The sequence below is a fragment of the Falco punctatus genome (assembly GCF_963210335.1).
Source record: "Falco punctatus genome assembly, chromosome: 6".
Taxonomy (NCBI): domain Eukaryota; kingdom Metazoa; phylum Chordata; class Aves; order Falconiformes; family Falconidae; genus Falco; species Falco punctatus.
Genome location: NC_137585.1, coordinates 34,834,592 through 34,852,120, shown reverse-complemented (window position 1 = coordinate 34,852,120; position 17,529 = coordinate 34,834,592). Strand labels below are relative to the sequence as shown.

The following is a 17,529-nucleotide window of genomic DNA, read 5'->3' as shown; positions in this document are numbered from 1 at the left end:
ACCCCCACGAGGATCACAGACCCTTTAATGTCAGTGGTTGAACAGATCTCTGAAGGGCTCAGGTGGAGAACTCGCTGTCCTTCAGGGACCCTCCCAGTCTAGTTTTTGAATAAGATCTGTTCACGCTCACCTTCATTATGTGCAGGAGCAATAGTAGCAGAGGGAAGCCACAAAAAAACCAAAGCCTGGCAGACCTGATGGACCCCTATAGTGCTGCTCTCATCCCCACTGAAAGCAAGAGCAGCCCTGTGGCTAGAGGCAGCGCTTACTCCTCTGCTTTCATTGCTGGGGAGAGAAAGCATTTACAGAACACAGGTCACTCCTGCCCATTGCCCTCAGCTACATGAAGAACCAAGGAAAGGCCTATTCCCCTTCTGCTTCAAGTCCACCTCTGCTTCACAGCAAAGCTCTCAGGGAGAGGAGCACCAGATCAAAAGACAGTTACATGGTTGTAAGCCATCGCCTCTGCTGAGCTCTGTTTTCAGCAGCAGTAACATGTAAAAGAAAACCTACTCTGCAAGCTCACCATTTGGGATCCAAAGAGCAAACTCTAAAGTCTCTTTGGACAGGGCCCAAACAGACCGTTAATGCTCCGATTATCTGCTGGATTCCCTTCTGTTTCCCGGTGTGGCAGCCTGGGAGATGACAGCCTCCAACCTCCCACCTGCTGGCTAGGAGAGCTGGAAAGGCCAGAGCAAAGGAGGCAGAGAGCACAGGAAGCGTTCACCGTCAAAGCACCCTAGGAAAAAGGGAGCATCTCCTGGGGATGCTCTTGCTGTGCACTGTCTCCTCTGTACGTGCATGTGTAACCAACTCAGCCTACACAATTTGCAGCCGTACTGAACATTCCCAGCTGTGGCCCCAAGTCACAACAGTGCTCCGAGTTTCAGCCCGATACAAGAACTGAGAGCCCTGAAAAATCCATCAGGGTCTGGGTATCTCTAGTTAGGCAGCTGGAGTTAGCAAGCACATTAGGTCTTGATCTTGCACTGCTTGATGATGCAAGTGTTGGTCAGGCACTCATTAAGGGAGCACCAGTCCTCTGGCTATCTAATTGGAGACAGAACAGACAAAAGGGAGATTCATACAAAGGGGACCAATTAAGACGACAGGCAGTCTTCAGAGAGCTCTTTGGGTCTTGTTTTATTTTCAAGAGCTGTTTCCCCAAGTTTTGTTTTTTGTTTTGGTTTTTTTTTTTTTTTGGGGGGGGGGGGGGCGGGCTGGGGGCAGGAAGACACTCTGCACCTGGAATTATCTTAAGGCCAGCGTCACATCCAGTTCTGCCACATGAGCTGATGCAACACTAATTACACTGAGATCAGTTATTGGGCTGAACACCTGATCTCTCAGGCAGGAGGTGTGATCCTTGGTTACTATCAACAGCTGTTAAAATGGTCTGACAGGCAAAGGGAAGGATTTGGCTCCAATACAATGAAGGGAGGCAAAGTACATTCAAGGGATTTCAAACTCTTGTTACCCCACCTGTTTTCTCCCTCCTGGCTGGGACCACAACCAAACCCAGGGGGAGGACTTGTGGCACAGCAAGCTAGTCTGGTGAAGGTCACTTCCAGGGATGCGGTGACACTCACCTCCCCTTCACTCAAAGCTTAGCATAGGTGAGAACGGTCACAGCAAAACCTGACCTAGGCATTTCTCAGCCCTCTGCAAGCTACATGCAGGTGACGGAGCTGGCACCTCACCCCTACCCTAGCAGAGCTGGACACTGCTGCGCAGGGCCACATGGATCATTGGGATCCACCTGACTAGCAGAGGGCAGATTTCAGGCACGGCACAAGAAATCAGTTTCTCAGCAAGGAATCACTCATGCTGTGAAATATAAAGGCAGCTGGCAAAAAAAAAAAAAAAAAAAAAAAAAAAAAAAAAAATCACATCGCTCACTGCTTTAATTCACCTGGCTAGACCCTGTGCCCTACGCTATAGCCCCACCAGCCACCTCCATCCTCAATTCCAGTTATGAGACCCCAGTAAGAGACAGCAACAAACAGCAGCTCAAAGATCCACAAGATGTTGTCCACCCCTTTTGTCTACCCGGCAGCACCCCCTTGAGTGAGAAATGGTCTTGCCATGTCCCGATCTTCAAGGGCTGAAAGGTAGCTAGGCCATTTTCGTCTTGACCACGCCACAAGTGAAAAAAGGACTACATTTCCAGCCTACGCTCACACTTTATTATATACAGAGACACAGCGAGTGTAAGAACATCAACATGGGACGTGGACATTAAGGGAGGCCCAAAGGCACTGCCTCCTGTCCCCTTGGTGCAACCAGTCAGCATAGTTTATACAAATAATACAGTATTTCAACAATAAATAAATTTGATAAATAAGATCAGGAAATTAAAAAATGTAGAAAGACAAAGCAGCAAGGAATGATTTTGAGGGCTGTGACACATTCACAGCAGTGACAATACCACCAACACCTCACCTGCACACCAGCAGCTGGAACACAGACCCCCATCAGCCTTTTTCTCTCACCGTACTATGGTAAATTCCAACTGAGGACTGGGAACCAGGGAGTCATACAGTTCACTACTGTTGTGCCGTCGTGGTCTGGGAGCCCTCTCTCCTTCACAAGCCCCTTCAGAAAGGGTGCTTGAAAACCAGGTACAACAGCAGACCTGCTGTGCACAGTCACAGCTTGTCTGTTTGGCACAAAAATAACCCTCAAACCAGTCTCTTCCCTTTCTATAGTCCTTCAGATGGACACTGGCACAGTTATTAACTGAGCTGGGGCACGGGGTGGTGGCAGAAACATCTCTAAGGAACAGGGGAGAGAAGAGATGCCCTCATTCATGGTTCCAGAGCTCTGACACACTCCTTCCACATCCCCTGGTACTGACAGACTGGGTGGGTGACAACGTCAGCCAGTCCCCTGGCAAGGATGGCATTACCACAAGGACTGCAGGGATGCAGCTAAGAAGTCAAGAGTTACAAGTGAAGGGACAGCAGTAAAAGGCCGCCACTGGTTATCTAAGAGAAAAATAGTAAGACAGCCAGTCTCTAACCCTTGCAGGGGAAGAGGTGACACTGATTTGACCAATCCCTGTCACCCTCAAGGCCTCCAGCTCTCTCCCAGAGACACTGGCAGTTGGCATATTAGGGAGAGAAAGACTCTGTTCATCATGGATAGATCTCAGCAGAGACTACTTGAACCCTGCCCCTCCTGCCAACCTCCCCAGTTTTGCCCCCAAAGAAGGGCACTGGAATGTGAAGAAACTAGGATTTGAAGGAATAGGGCAATGAGAGAGAAATGGGAACAGATGAAGATCTGGGATGGGGAACCTGACCCCTCTGCCCTCACACGTACAGACTGCTACTCATCCAGGCCCGGTATCAAGTCTGCAATGCTGTCCACATAGTAATTGGGCACCAGAGCCTTGGCAGCGGCGCTGTCGCTGGCCATGTAGGCCTGCGCCTCTTCCAGGCGGGAGACACCTGTCAGGGTGAGGATGGTGGAGAGGCCGCAGTTCTTGCCGAAGAGGATATCTGTCTCCAGGCGGTCTCCCACCATGAGGGTGCGAGACGGGTCGACACCAAAACGCTCTACGATGCAATCAAACATGTACGTGTTTGGTTTCCCCACCACCAGCGCCTTGCGGCCTGAAGCGGTTTCCACTGCGGCTGTGAGGCTGCCAGTCCCTGGAGGGGGGAAAGGAGGAGAAAAAGAAATAGCCACGGGCCAGCCGGCCGCGGGCAGCTCCGCACCCCGGGTAGCCAGAGGACGCGCCAGCGGGGTGACGCGCCATCGGGGTGACGGGCCAGCGGGGTGACGGGCCAGCGGGGTGCTGGCAACGCGGCTTCGGGAGCCGGCTGGGATCGTGAGGGCAGCTCCACCCGTCCTGACGCTCAGGGACCCGCCTCGCCTGGGCCTGGGCCGGCGAACCCCAACCGAGGCCAACCCCGCCGCCGGCCTCGGCCCCCCGCACCCCCCGGGGCAGCAAGGGAGGGGAGCGCGGGCTCACCGGGGGTGCGCTGGCCGTCGCTGAGCGGGTGCCAGGGGTCGGGGTCGGTGGCCACCAGGAGGCACTGCGGGTCGCGCAGGTAGCCGCAGGCCTGCGCCAGCTTGGCGAAGGTGAACTGGTCGTCGTAGCCCACCAGGACGGCGCGCACCGGCTCAGCGGCGCCGGGGTCGCCCTCGCCCGCCAGGCGCAGGCCGGCGTCGCGCACCTCGCCGCGCAGCCCCTCGCCGCCCAGCACGAAGACGCGGCCGCCCCCGCTCCCGTTCCCCCCGCCGCCGAGGAGGCGCTGGCGGAGGAAGAGTGCGGAGCAGAGCGCGGAGCTGAAGACGTGCTCGGCACGGACGCCGCGGAAGCCGAGGCGGCTGAAGCGCCGCTCCAGCTCGGCCACGGAGCGGCGGCTGTTGTTGCTGACGAAGAGGGCGGCCTTGCCGCTGCGCCGCAGCCGCTCCAGCAGCTCGGGGGCGCCGGGGACGGCGCGCTCACCCGCCCACAGCACGCCGTCGCAGTCGAAGAGCAGCCCCTGCGCCGGGCCCAGCACCTCCCGCAGCCCCGCGCCGCTCAGCCGCCTGCAGCTCGCCATGCCGCCGCCGCCGCAGCCCGGCCGCCCGCCCGCCGGCCGGCTGGCCGCTGCGTCCCGCCCCGCCAATCACCGCCCCCCGCCCCACGCCGACCAACGGGAGACGGGCAGCTCGCCGAGCGGCAGCCGCGCTGCCCTGTGGCCCTCGAGGGAAGGGGCGGGGCCGAGAGGCGGGAGGCCGGCTCCCGAAGTGGCAGCCGCGCCGCCCTGTTGGCTGCCGAGGGAGGCTGCGAGGAGGCGGGACGAAGCCCGAGCGCGCTTGCCGATTGGCTAAGGCCACCCTCCTCAGGCCCCTCCTCTCGCGGCTGAACGCGCAGTGACAGGGCGTCCCCTGCTGCCCGGTGCGGCCTGTGGGCAGCGGAGCCGCCATTACCCTTTGGTCAGCTGTCGCCCCGCTGGCTGGGAGCGCCAGGCTGGCCTCCCGCCCTGCGGCTGAGCCGTGCCTCTCCGCCGTGGCGCCCCCGGGGAGCTCCCCTTCCCTCTTCCCGGCTGCAGCCTGTTGGGCAGGTGGCTGCCAGGAGTACCCTGCTTGCACCTGCCTGTGGCTGTGACACCAGCTCTTTAGATTATTTAGTTGCAAAATATATATTTATTTAGTTATTTATATATATCTGTCTGTGTGTGTCCCTGGGGCAGCACGTTTTAAGGCAAAATGGGGCAGAAGGGGCTGGGATCACGGCACCCACGGGTGCCGGCGCCATCCCAAACCCGGCAGGCAGTGCCTGGGAGCACCCTGCATCACCCCCTCCTGCCTTCCAGGCGTGGGAGGACCCCTCGTGGGGACTTGAGGGGGTCGCCCATGATCGGGGAATGCTGGGCAGGGCGTCAGGTCCCTTAGTGGTGGCTGGGCCCCGGCAGGGACGTGGTGGTGGTGGGGAGGAAGGCTCAGTGGAGACTGGAGAGCAAGGGGAGGCAGGCAGAGGGTCATAGCTGGCACGGGCCACGGAAGCAAGATGGAGGGGTGCACTGTCCCTCAGGCCACCCTGGCGTTTTCACAGTGCCTGCTGGGTCCCAGAGGGGCACCGGACCCCATCTCCCCGGCCCTGCGGTGCCCCTGCACCCCGACCCTGCTCAGTTCTCTGTGGGCTGTCCTTCTGGTGGGGATGTGCCCAGGGGGCTCCTTCCTCCCTCAGGCAGCGTCTGCTCCTTGTCAGTGGTTCCCAGTGCACAGTGCATGGCAGCCGCCATGTTGGCTTCATCGGTGGGAGGCCTGGGGGACAATGCGGCATCTCGGCTGAGGCGGCGTGCTGGCTGCGGGGGGAGTGGTGGCGGGACAGATGGCGCTCGGCTGGGTGCCCCAGCCATCCGCCGTGGCCGGGCTTTGGGGCTGGCTGTGTGCTCGAGGGCTGCCACCATGGGAGCTGTACTCCGGGGCTGGGCCACGGGTGGTGGTGGCATCGTGGGTCGGGCTGGAGCTGGGCGCTTGCCTGGAAAGAAAGCTGGCATGGGCTGGGGTCCCCTCTGCCAGAGTTTCTCTTCCCAGGGCAGAGGGGGCTGCGGTGCCAGCCGTGGGTGAGGCAGGGGGCTGCAGGCAGACTGATGGACAAACTACCTCTTGCCCAGCTCCCATACTGGAGATCCAAGTGCACACCAGTTTGGGGGGGCTTTTCTCCCACCCTCTTCTTTTCACAAGGGGCCGTGAGCTTTGACACCTCTTTAATGGAGGGTGTTCAACCTGACACTGGAGGACCTACCTTGTCCTTCCCACAGTCCCACCTTGGCGGGGGCTGGAGCATGCAATGAGGGGCTGGATCCTGACCACAGTGACTCAGCCAGAGGCCCATCCTCTCATTTGGTGGCAGGGACATCCCCAGCACCCTTTTGTGCAGGGAGTGGTGGGATGAAGGCAAACCAGAGCAGGCGGCATAGGGGGCTATCATTTCCCAAGCAATGTGCCATCTGGGGCACCCTAACCTTTGGGGGCAGTGTTGTCGGTCATTGTTGGAGCCAGCAGCCCCACAGCTTCAGGAGATGATCTGGTCAGCGTTGGGGATACTGGCTGGGACCTGGCCTCAGGGTCCCTCGAGGTGCTGTGCAGAGAATGAACGGAGCAAGTCAGCCTTTGGCTGGTCATGGTGGTTCTGGCCGTGAGGCATCTCACATCCATCTGTGAGCGTATGGCCCCTGGCGTGGGATGGGATGGGGGAGGACATGGGGAGAGCTGGGACAGCCAGAGCCCTCAGCTACTACCAGACTTACGCCTCTCCATCCGGGAGAGTGGGGGTGCCAGCTGGAGGGGCCTCAGGGGCCATCTCTTCCACCAGGGTGGCCTCACCAAGCTCAACGTTTGCAGGTGGCGTGAACATGCCTGAGACGTTGAAATCTACCTCTGGGTGGAGAGAAAGGAGGAGAGCCCGTGAGGGAGTGTTTGCCTCCCAGAGCTTCCCCTGATGACCCCGTGGTGGGGAACTGCAGCAGCCCCCCACTTTGCTCCTCCTGAGGATGGAGAAATGTCCCTTTCCCTTCCTCTCCCCTCCACCCTGCTTCCCATCAGGGGCCTGGCCCTACCTCCAGGGAAGAGGGTGTCTGCATTCTGGATGAGGGCTTCCACCACGCCCACCACCTGGATGGAGGAGACTGAGGCCAAGTCCAGTTGCATGGGGTCTCTGAGAGACAGGAAGCGGGGAGGCATCAGAAGAGGGATTTGGGGGTATTAACCCTTTCGGTGTTCATTCCTGAGGCGGCAGATCCCAAAGGGGAGACAGCCCAGCCAACGGGGGGTGGTAGGGCAGGAGGTGGGCGTTGTTGCCTGTCCTGGAGACCCTGGTTTAGTGTTGGACACCAATGGTGTTGGATGCTATCCATGTCACCAGTGCTCTGGGTCTCAGCCTCTTCCTCTGCTACTTTGCAGAGTGGCTAAGAGGACATGCGCTTGGTGACGGGACATGGCACTTGGGGACTGCGGGGACAAGGGACAGGACTTGAGGGTGGAAGAGGCACAGGTGCTTTAGACCAGCCTGCAGGCTGCTGGATCAGCCTTTCCCACGGCGTTTGCGCTCAGGGCACCCCAGCTGGGGCTGGGGAGCTGCCTCCCCCCGTCTGCGCCAGGCCTTACCCTGTGCTCTGCTGTGACCACAGCAGGTTGGGGCCCAGCACGATCGCAATGTTGCTGGGGGTCATTTTATTCACCTCCTGGTGTTCGACCAGCTTGGCTAAAAACTTGATCAGATACCTGTGGGGTAAAAGGAGGGCAAGGTGGTGGTAAGTATGGATTTGGGGAGGGAACAGCTGCCTCTGGTGATTGCTTGGGGCTGAAGAAACCCTGTCCCTTCAAAACACCTCAGATTGTTGTAGCTTTCCTGGGGCAGACGGCTGCAGGTGTCTCGCAGGCTCTGTACACGGCTGTCAGCATCCTTGAAGCTGCAAGAGAGAAGGAGGAGCAGAGACCTCAGCCTGCTCCCTACGGCAGAAGGACACAGGGTTCAAGGGAGGAAGGCCAGTGTTAACCGCCTTGTGTGGGCCATAGCACTGGGGATGGAGATGCCCTGCTGCTGCCTTTACTGGGCAGCTAAGTAAGGCATCTGTGGAGGACAAAATTGCACCCCAAAGGCTCAGAGGGATTTAGTATGGTAATAATATAGCTTGTAGGTGGGCCCAGGGGTGAGCGCTGCCTTGCCTTGAACAGCTACCCTATTTCACTGTGACTATGGGGTCCATTGGCACTGAGAAGCGATCTCTGGAAAGATCATTTTCCCCTCTCCACGGGCTTTTGCTGTGTCTCCCTTGCCACCCCTTCCATCCTGAAAGCAAGAGGCCAAACTGGTGGGCCAGTGAGGTGGGACTCACACCATTGAGGCCAAGTGGGTATTCACAAACAAAGCTCTTCTTGCAACCAAAGAGGCTGCAGCCTTCTGCCTCTCCCTGCCATGTTTATATTGCTGTTCTTTGAGATTTTGGGCCATCTGGGTTTCTGCTGAGCATGGGACAGACCATAACACTGTGTGCATATCTCCCCATGTGGCAAAGGAGGCCGAGCAGCCCTGCTTCGAGTGCCAGAGCTATAGAGGGGGGGTTATCAGGGGCTTTTTGAGCCCCACCAGGCTTTTCTGTCCCAATGGCTGGACTCACCTGGCCACTTTCATCCATTCATTGTAGAGCTCAAAAGTCATCAAAGGCTGGGGCAGCTCCCGCAGGTAGGATTTCAGTGCACCTGGGAGGGGACGGGGAGTGGTGAGGGCGATGGTGGCTGGGGGATGGCAGGGATTGCCTGATCATGTCCCCTTGCCCCACCTCACTGGCACCCACCAGCCACAGCGTGGGGGTCTGAGTAAAACTCCTCCAGGGCATTGGAGCCACTGGCCAAGCTGCTCTTCAGCTTCCTCAGCACTGAGGCGCCCGCTGCCAGCCGGAAGAGTCCCTGGGGATAGGGCAGAGAGGGAAATGGGGGGCTGCATTTTGGGGGAGTGGGTAGTGGGGGTGTCAAGGGCACTGCCTACCTCCTCCCTCATGCCAGAGGCCAGCAGCATCATGACACAGGCTTCAATGGGCAGCGCGATCTCCCGGCCCAAGCTCTTGAGGTGCATCTCTAGGGGCACGCCATAGTACCCCGCCATAGGGGTGTCTGCAGCAAAGGAGGGCTCTGGAAGAGGGAGGTGAATGTTGGGAGGGACAGCAGGAGCCAGGGACATATGGCATCTAGCCACAGTGATATCTTGATCTGGGCTGAGCCTGGCTGGGTGGAGACAGAAACAGGGCAGACAGCCCACCTGCAGTCCCCAACCCACCAGTGCAACATGGGAGGCAGCAGCAGGCGCAGGGAGGGAAAACCTGCCTTTCCCAGCCTTGCCAGCCACACTTGCATCCCCCAGGCTCGACTGCAGCCCTCCCTGGGCTGCCTGGAGAGCCAATGGGTACCTGTCTGGCTGTGGATTTCCTTCAGCTCTGCCAGAGCTGAGTCCAGAGATTCCAGGGACTGTCGGTGGTACTGGGCTTGGATTTCCAGCAGCTGTCAGACAGGGGGCATGGAAACAGCACTCAGTTTGGCACCAGCCCCTCTCAGAGACATGGGGAGCCTCACACCCAGGACATTGTACCCACACACAGACAGGGCAAAGGGGTAACTGCAAGGGGAACTCCCCTGGGGCCTGTGGGACCATGTCTGTAATGAGGGGTAGAGGGCAAATTGGAGAGGGGGGATCATCAGAAGGAGCTGCTCTGCAGCTGGTTCTAGTGGTGGCATCAACCTGCAATACATGGAGCAAGGCTGGCTTTAGGCATCTGCTGGTGCTTGGGGCTGGCCCTTTCTCTGGGCAGAGGACTTGGTGCAGATGGGGATGAGGCTGGGCTCAGACATACCCCAGGAGACATTCACACACCGACGAGGAGTGTGAGAGAGGACTTACTTTGATGAAGTAGCTGGCGTAGCTGTCCTCTTTGGTGGAGAAGTGGTAGAGGTCAGCCATGTACTCGTCCTGGGGAGTCACAGAGAAGAGCAATCTTCCACCCCCTCCCTGGCACCCGAGGAATAAGGGACACCTTCATGAAGCCCCCTTGTCCAGGCTGAGTCATCCAGACAGGGTCTCTGGGTGCAGTGAGGAGGCAGGCTGGGACCATGGGGGGATTCCTTCTTGCCCCCATCACTTGCATTTGGGTAGCGGCAGCAACCCGCTCTACGATCAGGGTCCTGGCACAAGTGGCTCAGAGGTCCTTGCACCTCCAGCTCCGGTGAGCCCATGGGCTCTCCCAGACAAGGCACTGAGCTTTTCAGAGAAACAGGGCAGAAGTGGAAAAAGTTGATGCAAAAGTCCCCTGCCACCCAGCGCAGACCCCAGCTTGGCTGGCTCCCAGCCTGAGGGGATCCCCTAAGCTCTAGCCCCTGGAGCCTCCTCTCTGCAGCAACTTATGCTTTGAATCCTTTTCTTCTTCCCCGGGCTCGGGGCATCTCCCTACTTCTGCTCCTTGAGGGACCAGTTTGCTTGCAGAGGGCGGGATGTGCCAGCTGGCCGCATCCATCTCAGGCTGGGGTCGCCTCAGACAGGGCCAGTGCAGGGGAGCAGGTCTGCAGCCTTGGAGCTGCCCTGGAGGAGGGAGGGAGTGTTCTTACCTTGCACTGCTCCACCTTCCTCTTCACCTCCTCCTCCTCTTCCTTCAAGATCTCCAGTTTGTTGGCAGCAGCAGATGTTCCTGGGCCAGCACCAGTGCCAGCGCTGTTACTGGAGCTCTTGGCAGCTTGGTTCAGCCTTTGGAAGGGGAGAAGAGACACACCCCACAGTCTCAGTGTCAGGGGTGTGGGATGGGACGGGTGTGCAGAAGGGGTATGGGGGTCATGAGGGGGACAGCAAATCCCAGTACTGCCCTGTGGTGGTTTTCCTAGGTCAGTGCCTCTCAGTTCCTTCACCCAGGAGACACTGCCGCACCAAGGGGTGTGACTTGGTCAAGTTGGGAGGCACCCAGCAGGGCTGACTGAAACACCTGGGGTCTGTAGGACCCTTCCCAAGCCCTGTTCCTGAGACGTCCCCTCCTGTCTTCCCTCCAGCCAAAGGGAGGACAGTGCGGAAACAAGCCATCAGTGATCCATGGCTCCTCCAATCTCTCAGAGAAACATGGCACAGCACGGGCTACCCTGCAAGAGTTGGAGTGGGGCAATCTCAGTGGTACCAAGCAGTGCCAGGGCACTTTTCTGACTTTGGCAATGGCACTGCCCTTCTGTCCTGTGCCATGGAGCCAGCAGCTCAGCCCAGAGCAGGATGCACCTGCAGAAAGGGGCTGGCTGGGCGCTCCCAAAAAGCTGTTGCCTCTTCAGCTTCACCTCCAGCCCTTGGAAATTTACTCCCTAGGGCAGTCATCTTCCTCTCACCCACAGCCTGGCTGGGGGCTGTGCCCTGTATGCACCGGTCCCCTATTCACGGTGTGCCCCATACCGACTCTTGATTGCATTCCAGTCAGAAATCAACTTCTGGAGGGCCTTCTTGCGCTTCAGGATGATAGGAAGCTCCTCCTAGGGGAGAGAGGGGCCAGAGTGAGCAGGGGAGGCTTGGGGATGTGGGGAGTGGGGGGGGTGGGATGGGAGAGAAGAGCTGGAAGGGCAGCCAGGGCTACCTCGCTGAGCTTGTTGAGCGGCTGCAGGATGTTGTGCTCCAGGGCGATCTCGAACTCGGCCAGGATTTTGGCCAGCGAGCTCTGTATGCAGCAGCCCATCTCCAGGGCTTTCCTGCATGGGGACAGAGATGTAATGACTGCAGGCTGGAGCCATGCCACTCTCTGATCCAACACCCTCCACCGAACCCACGTGGGACCCTAAGCCAGCCCCTGCCCTCCTCAGCAATTGGAGGCTGAAGGTGCTGGCTGTCCCCTCTCCCATTCCAACACCAGCATTTGCTCTGAGCGCAGGGTTTGATAGCTCAGCTTGGCTGTGGGAGCCCCTGAGCCAAGACAGTGGCACTGTCAGGGTCTGGTATCTTTTGGGGTTGTCCCTGGCACTTTCTTCCACTGGCACTTACCCGAGGCTGGACTCAGTGTCCAGTTCCTTGAAGCTCTCAGCCATCGTCATGGACAGAGCCATCAAGGGCAGCTTCTTCTGTACAGAGCCAAGGATTCGGGAAAGGGATGGTGAGCTGGTGTGTGCCAGCTCCCTCCCCATTAAGCATGCCACAAAAGCAAGTGGCCAAACCCTGCTCTGGGTCCCCACATCTTCCCCTGGCCCACCCAGCTCCATTGGTCCTGGCGCCCGAGGAAGGGCCCTTTGGATGTCCCTTCAGCTGAAGGCAGGATCCAGTTAGCTAAACAAAGCACCAGGGCTCCATAGTTGGTTAGAAAACCTTCACTCTTCTCTAAAATAGTCCTCTGTGGAGGACTGTGATACTGATGGAGGTCCTCACCAAGCCCAGGCCTGCCACAGCTTCAAATGTATGGAGCAGTTTAATCACTGAGAATAATGAAGCCAGGCTGGGCCCTGTCAGGTTGCTGAGAAGAGTGGAGCCCACAGAACCATGGGGAGGCTAAGGAAAGTGCTGAGGGATCTACTGTTTCTTCCCAGACAAGGGCTGGTGAGCACCTGCCAGCAAGATGGTGGCAGGTTCAAACTGAGGAGGAGGAAGTGGTGGCACCACTGTGCCTGGCTGCACTGCGGTGCTCCTCACCACAGGGCACTGTGGGTGCCAGAGGTTCACAGGGCTTTGGGAAGGGGCATGGACAACAGGGCTGTGGAGAGTTATTCAACGTAAAGACACTGTCTCTGTTTCTGGAGTGTCTCAAGTTAGTGCTGGTTGGGAGGGTTGCCCTGTTCTGTGGAGACACAGGCACATGCTGGTGGCCAGTGCTGGAGACAGCTAGGCTGGACACAGCTTTGGGCCACCCTTCAGCAAAACCTGCAAAGCAGGTGCCTGGCATCCCCTTTGCTGGCAGGGAACAGAGCTGGGTGTTGGCTGTGGTGGGAGGAGGCTACTCACCACTCGCTTGTCCATCTCAGAGCCACATTGCCCCTGCAGGCAGGCTTGGAGCCTCTTGGACACACTGTGAGCTGCTCGCTTGGCTGGCTCGATCCTCTGCTCAATCTGGGGGCAGAAAGGTGGGACAGAGGAAGCCCATTTGCCAACTGTGAGCACCTGAAGCCATCTCCCCACCACCCAAATCTAGGCATGGGTGGCCCACCCAGCATCTTGCTGCAGCCCAGAGCATCCCTGGTCCAGGGAAAAGGAAGCACAGATCTGGTCAGGATTCATCCCTCTGTAAGCAGCTGGGGAAGCCCTTTCCTGTGGTAGGAGCCTGCCATTCCCTTAACACCGTGGTCCTGGAGTTGCCCTCTGGCACACAGGCAGATCCCAGCCCCATGATGGCAGAGAAAATCGCAGGCAGGAACGGGGCAGGTTCCCACACCTGGGCACAAGCAGGCACACGCCTGCCAGCCCAGCCTGCACCTCACCTGCAGCAAATCTTCTGGCAGGAGCTCAGTTGCTTCTTGGGCTCTGTGAAGGAAGGAGAAAGACCCATCAGCAGATGCAGATAGAGGTGACCTGCACCCAGCCTCCTTGGGAACGCAGGTCCTTATTTGTCTCACCTGCCACTCTTTGGGCTCCCAGGAGCAGGAGACACTGGCTATGGCCCAGACCATCACACACAAAGGTAGCAGCAGAATGAGCCCAGGGGTACGGGAACAGCCGGGGCAGGGCAAGGCAGCCAGCTTTTGTGGCTGGTGGACACCCCATCAGACAGGGCTTCTAGTTCAGAAGTCAAAATGTCCAGATGTGGCCTGTTTCTTGGAGACAGGCTGCCTAGCAGGGCCACAGCAGGGGTGGGATGTTTGCTGGTGAAGCCTCCTACTGGTCTTGCCACCTCTCCCCTGAAGGCTAATCCATGGCAGTGCTGCTGGGGCCCAGCATATGCCTTTGCAGGCCAAAGTAGACACCAGCTGTGGTAGACACAGTGTGAGAGCAAGGATACCTTTGTGGTCAAGCTGGGGACTGAGACCAACACCAGCCCCTCCAGAAGTGCCTACATGAAATCAGCTCTCTGCTCGGTTTTGCACCAGGTATTAGGAGCGAATCTGGCACAGGAAACTTCTGGTTTGCAGTGAATTCTGCTCATAACCAAATTCAAAACCCGTCAGCTGCCATCGCCACCAAACCTCCCTGGTGCCTCCTGTAGAGGAAACCTTGCTGCATGGCCTGCTGCTGTTGCTATGCTCTGGGAGCCCTGTTTTCTTTCCCTCTGCTGCTGTATGTTTCTCTCTTTTCACCACCAGCCAGAGCCGATGTGGGACGCAGCCACAGAGCTGCAGGAAACGGGGGCGGCTTGGTTGAATGCAAGCAAAATCACATGAGATCTCAGCCTGCAGAGGGGAGGCTCTGCAGCGGGTGAAGAGCTAGCTCTTGGACTGCACAAACTACTTCAGACCTCCTGTCTGCCCAACGGGGCATCTAGCATGGAGATGAGATGTCTTGAGTGAGGATGGATGGGAAAGGGGATCATGGTCCCCTTCAGGGAATGCGAGATGAGCAGGAGGCCACCAGGATGTAGGAGCTACTTCCCTGTGGCCAGTCTGCTCAGCTGGCTAAAGGACCTCAGTGGTCCAGGGAAGACGGTTGTTCCCGCTCAGCCTCCCAGTGCTGGGGAATGCAGAGGTGGCTGTAGGAAAGCAGGAATAAGGAGGTTGGGAAGGGAGGGCTCAGCCCTGTAATTTCAGTTCTGAGTTTTGCAAGGGCAGAGCTTTGGAAACCCAAAGAGAAAAATAAGGAAGTGGTGGAGGTAGGATGAGGCCAGAGGGGTTTGTGTGAAGCTGTAAGTCCTCCACTGGTCCTCTGAGGATCCCTAATCCTCTCCTTGAAGGGCACCCCAGGACACCTGTGCTGCTGGGCTAGCTAGAGCTGTGCAGGGCATTTGTCTTCTGTGGGGCACCTGAGGCTCAGCAGGGAGGGAAAATCCCAGTTCCTAACATCCTCCTGGTCCCCGCACAGCCAAAGGCATGTGGCTGGAAGGTCCCTGTCCCTCCCCATTGCTCTCACATCCTGGGGAAGCCAGGCTTGGGAAAGGCCTGTTTCCAAGTGGATGCAGCATCTGTGGACCCTGGGAGAGGTAGCTGGGCTTGGGGATCACGTCACTGCTGAGCAGCACCAGTGCAACCTCCCCACTGCTCTGGGGGTGCCAGGAAGCCACAGTCCCCTAGCTTATGCTGAAGATGCTCCAAACCTGGGGCCATTCCCTCCTTTCCCCTTTTCCCTGGCCACTGGCCCTGGGAGGTCAGTCCAGCCCCAGTGCAAGCCCTCCAGGACTTGCACCCCACTCCCTCCCAGCCCTCTGGTACAGGTAGTGGAGAAGTTCTTACCGGCTGGTGACATTGGGATGGGACAGTTGCTGCCGCATCCAGTTAATCTGCCTTTTCATCATCTTGAGAGCCGGGAAGAGTCCACGAGAGCTGCTCTTCTCAGCTGTACCCGCTCAGCACCCCTTGGCAATGCTTGGCATTGGATACTGGCAGCCCCTCGGCTCCCCGGAGCCACTGTGCCTCTTGCTTTTCCCTGAGGATCTCTTCCTCCTTCCTCCTCTCCTTTCTCCTTCCCTTGTTCCCCCGTTTCTGTTTCCCCAGCTGGTTCTCTCCCTTGTCTCTCCCCAGGGATGCTCTCCCTGTTTTCTTTTTCCCTCCCTTGGACTCCCTTCTCTTGCTCCCTCTCTTTTTCTGAGTTTCCTTCCTTCTCTGTCTGCCCCTCCACCGCAGATCAGGTAAGAGCAGTTCAGGGCTCCTACTCCGCTCTGTGTTCCTGTCACCACCCCACAAGTATAAATAACTTCAGCCCAGCCTTAAAGGGGAAATATTACAGCAAACACGTAACAAGGCAGGACAAGCACACGCTGCTGCCGAGCCCGAGCAAAGGGCCCACGCTGTTTCTTGCTCTCTGTCTCAGCCGGGGTGGTTTTTCCCCCCAGCCTCGCCTTGCCCACCACCAGCTGCTCTGCAGGGCAGCCCACGGCCACACCAGCTAGCTGTGCAGTGCATACGGGGTGCCTGATGTGGCGTACCACAGGGAGTACCTGGGTGTACTCTGCCCTATCTGGTCACCCAAACGCTGCCAGTGCCCCTCGAGCACCTCTCCACGCTTGCAGATGTAGCTCTGTTGTCTTCCCCTTGCGACATATCCCCCTGGTCGTGACAAAAGCGGGAGGATGAGCAGCAAAGCCACCCCTCCAATCCCTTCCGTGCCCCTCACCCTCTTTCCTTCCCTGCCATTGCAGAGGGTCTCCAGAGCCATTGCAAAGCCCTGGGGAGACCCCCTTCCACCCTGCACCCTCACCGCTGGCAGAGCTGCTCTGAGCAGGGTGGCTGGGCCAAATGCACAGCAGCAGCAGCGGTTGCACACAGTTGCACGGGGACCACAAACTCCCGGTTCCCAGGCTCAGGTGCTGCCTGCTCACTGCAGAGCTGCACCAGGGCTCAGCTTTTTTTGTTTTGTCTAAGAACATCCCCCTCACATCATCACCACCTTTGCTTCTGGCTTTGTGAGGTGTAAACCTCGCCTTATTTCTGGCTACCTGCAGCTGGGACTTTCCTCCTTCTGCACTAAGAAAGATCAGAGGTTGCAGTCGGTCAGGTTACATGGCTGGCAAAGGAACTAGCACCCGAGCTCAAATGGGAAGCGGTCAGCTTGTGGGCAGATGAGACAAGCTGCAAAGGAAAAGGAGTTGGAAAGGCCACACCACCTGTGCCCCAAAGCCTAAGGAGCAATAATATGGGGGCTGCTGGGCTCTGCTCCTTGGTGGGGGGCAAATCTCCAGTGAGTGTGTAGCAAAGCGGTGCTGGCAGCTGTTTTCAAGTGGGGACTGGGTGAAGGAGCACTGCCCCCCCTGCCCAAAACACCAGGTTGCTCTAAACCTGTGGCCAAATACACCTGATCCCCCCCAGTCACGAACCCTGGGGATGCTCCTAACAGGCACTGTGGTCACCCAAAGCAGGCAAAGGCTTCAAGCACCTATTGCAAAGATGCAGAAGAGCCTCCCCCTCCAGGTCCTTGCTGGCTGCATCAGGTGGTGGCCAAGCCGTGGTGTTTTTCCTCCCGTGCAATGTCGGGAGACTTGCTCCCAGCCTCAGGCTGTTGCTTGCCAGAGCAGATCCCCCTTTTTGCACCCCTCCCATAAAACTGCCCCACAGGGCCACTTCTGAGAGGCAGCCCTGGGGGAGGGGAGGAAGTCCCACTACAGGCAGCAGTGAAGCTGCAAACAGTCATGTGGAGCATAGGCATGAGCTCAAGCCCTGCTCCTCGGGGGCTGCTCGGCCCCAGCCCCTGCCCACTGCCTTTCCCTGGGGAGGGAGGGAAGCAGGCAGCACCCAGCTTGCAGTCTGCAAGTGACTCTGCTCTCAAAACAGGAATTGAGACCAGCTGGGGGACTTCCACCATCCCCTCTCCCTGCTCATGGGAGTGGGGAAATCATAGTGACAAGGGCCCAGGTGACCGGGGGATGATTACAGGGGCAGGATCTGAGCTGCAAACAGCCCCTTGCAGGGTGGAAAGAGCTCCTTAGGGGGTCAGGAAAGGCAAGGGGAAAATGC

General features: G+C 58.2%; 2 protein-coding genes across 4 annotated transcripts; both read right to left on the bottom strand.

The window, feature by feature from the left end:
• Positions 1-2,163: 2,163 nt before the first annotated feature.
• PDXP (pyridoxal phosphatase) lies at positions 2,164-4,705 on the bottom strand. The gene is made up of 2 exons (XM_080390928.1): positions 3,980-4,705; positions 2,164-3,656 (listed from the first exon to the last, which is right to left on the bottom strand). The coding sequence occupies exons 1-2, from the start codon at positions 4,554-4,556 to the stop codon at positions 3,331-3,333; spliced, it is 903 nt and encodes a 300-aa protein (XP_080247054.1). The 5' UTR covers positions 4,557-4,705; the 3' UTR covers positions 2,164-3,330.
• Positions 4,706-5,166: 461 nt separating this feature from the next.
• Positions 5,167-17,436, bottom strand: SH3BP1 (SH3 domain binding protein 1). 3 transcript variants are annotated; one of them, XM_080390902.1, is made up of 18 exons: positions 15,313-17,436; positions 13,414-13,456; positions 12,941-13,045; positions 11,993-12,069; positions 11,592-11,703; positions 11,414-11,490; positions 10,597-10,732; positions 9,896-10,003; positions 9,408-9,498; positions 8,990-9,132; positions 8,799-8,910; positions 8,622-8,703; positions 7,833-7,913; positions 7,609-7,725; positions 7,062-7,159; positions 6,753-6,882; positions 6,468-6,583; positions 5,168-5,980 (listed from the first exon to the last, which is right to left on the bottom strand). In XM_080390902.1, the coding sequence occupies exons 1-18, from the start codon at positions 15,372-15,374 to the stop codon at positions 5,625-5,627; spliced, it is 2,046 nt and encodes a 681-aa protein (XP_080247028.1). In that variant the 5' UTR covers positions 15,375-17,436; the 3' UTR covers positions 5,168-5,624. The 3 variants fall into 3 exon arrangements, with proteins under 3 accessions (XP_080247030.1, XP_080247028.1, XP_080247029.1); XM_080390903.1 differs by having other exon boundaries at positions 5,170-5,980; positions 9,896-9,964; positions 15,313-16,851; XM_080390904.1 differs by lacking the exon at positions 7,833-7,913 and having other exon boundaries at positions 5,167-5,980.
• Positions 17,437-17,529: the final 93 nt, after the last annotated feature.

What these genes read in the sequence shown, in the direction of transcription:
- PDXP (XM_080390928.1), bottom strand. Translation starts at nt 4,556, where the DNA reads ATGGCGAGCTGCAGGCGGCTGAGCGGCGCGGGGCTGCGGGAGGTGCTG. An exon ending in CGACGGCCAGCGCACCCCCG is followed by an intron (nt 3,657 to 3,979) that starts GTGAGCCCGCGC and finishes TCCCCCCTCCAG; the next exon opens with GGACTGGCAGCCTCACAGCC.
- SH3BP1 (XM_080390902.1), bottom strand. Translation starts at nt 15,374, where the DNA reads ATGATGAAAAGGCAGATTAACTGGATGCGGCAGCAACTGTCCCATCCC. An exon ending in CTGAGATGGACAAGCGAGTG is followed by an intron (nt 12,070 to 12,940) that starts GTGAGTAGCCTC and finishes GGCTCTGTACAG; the next exon opens with AAGAAGCTGCCCTTGATGGC. An exon ending in AGACCCCCACGCTGTGGCTG is followed by an intron (nt 8,704 to 8,798) that starts GTGGGTGCCAGT and finishes GTCCCCTCCCAG; the next exon opens with GTGCACTGAAATCCTACCTG.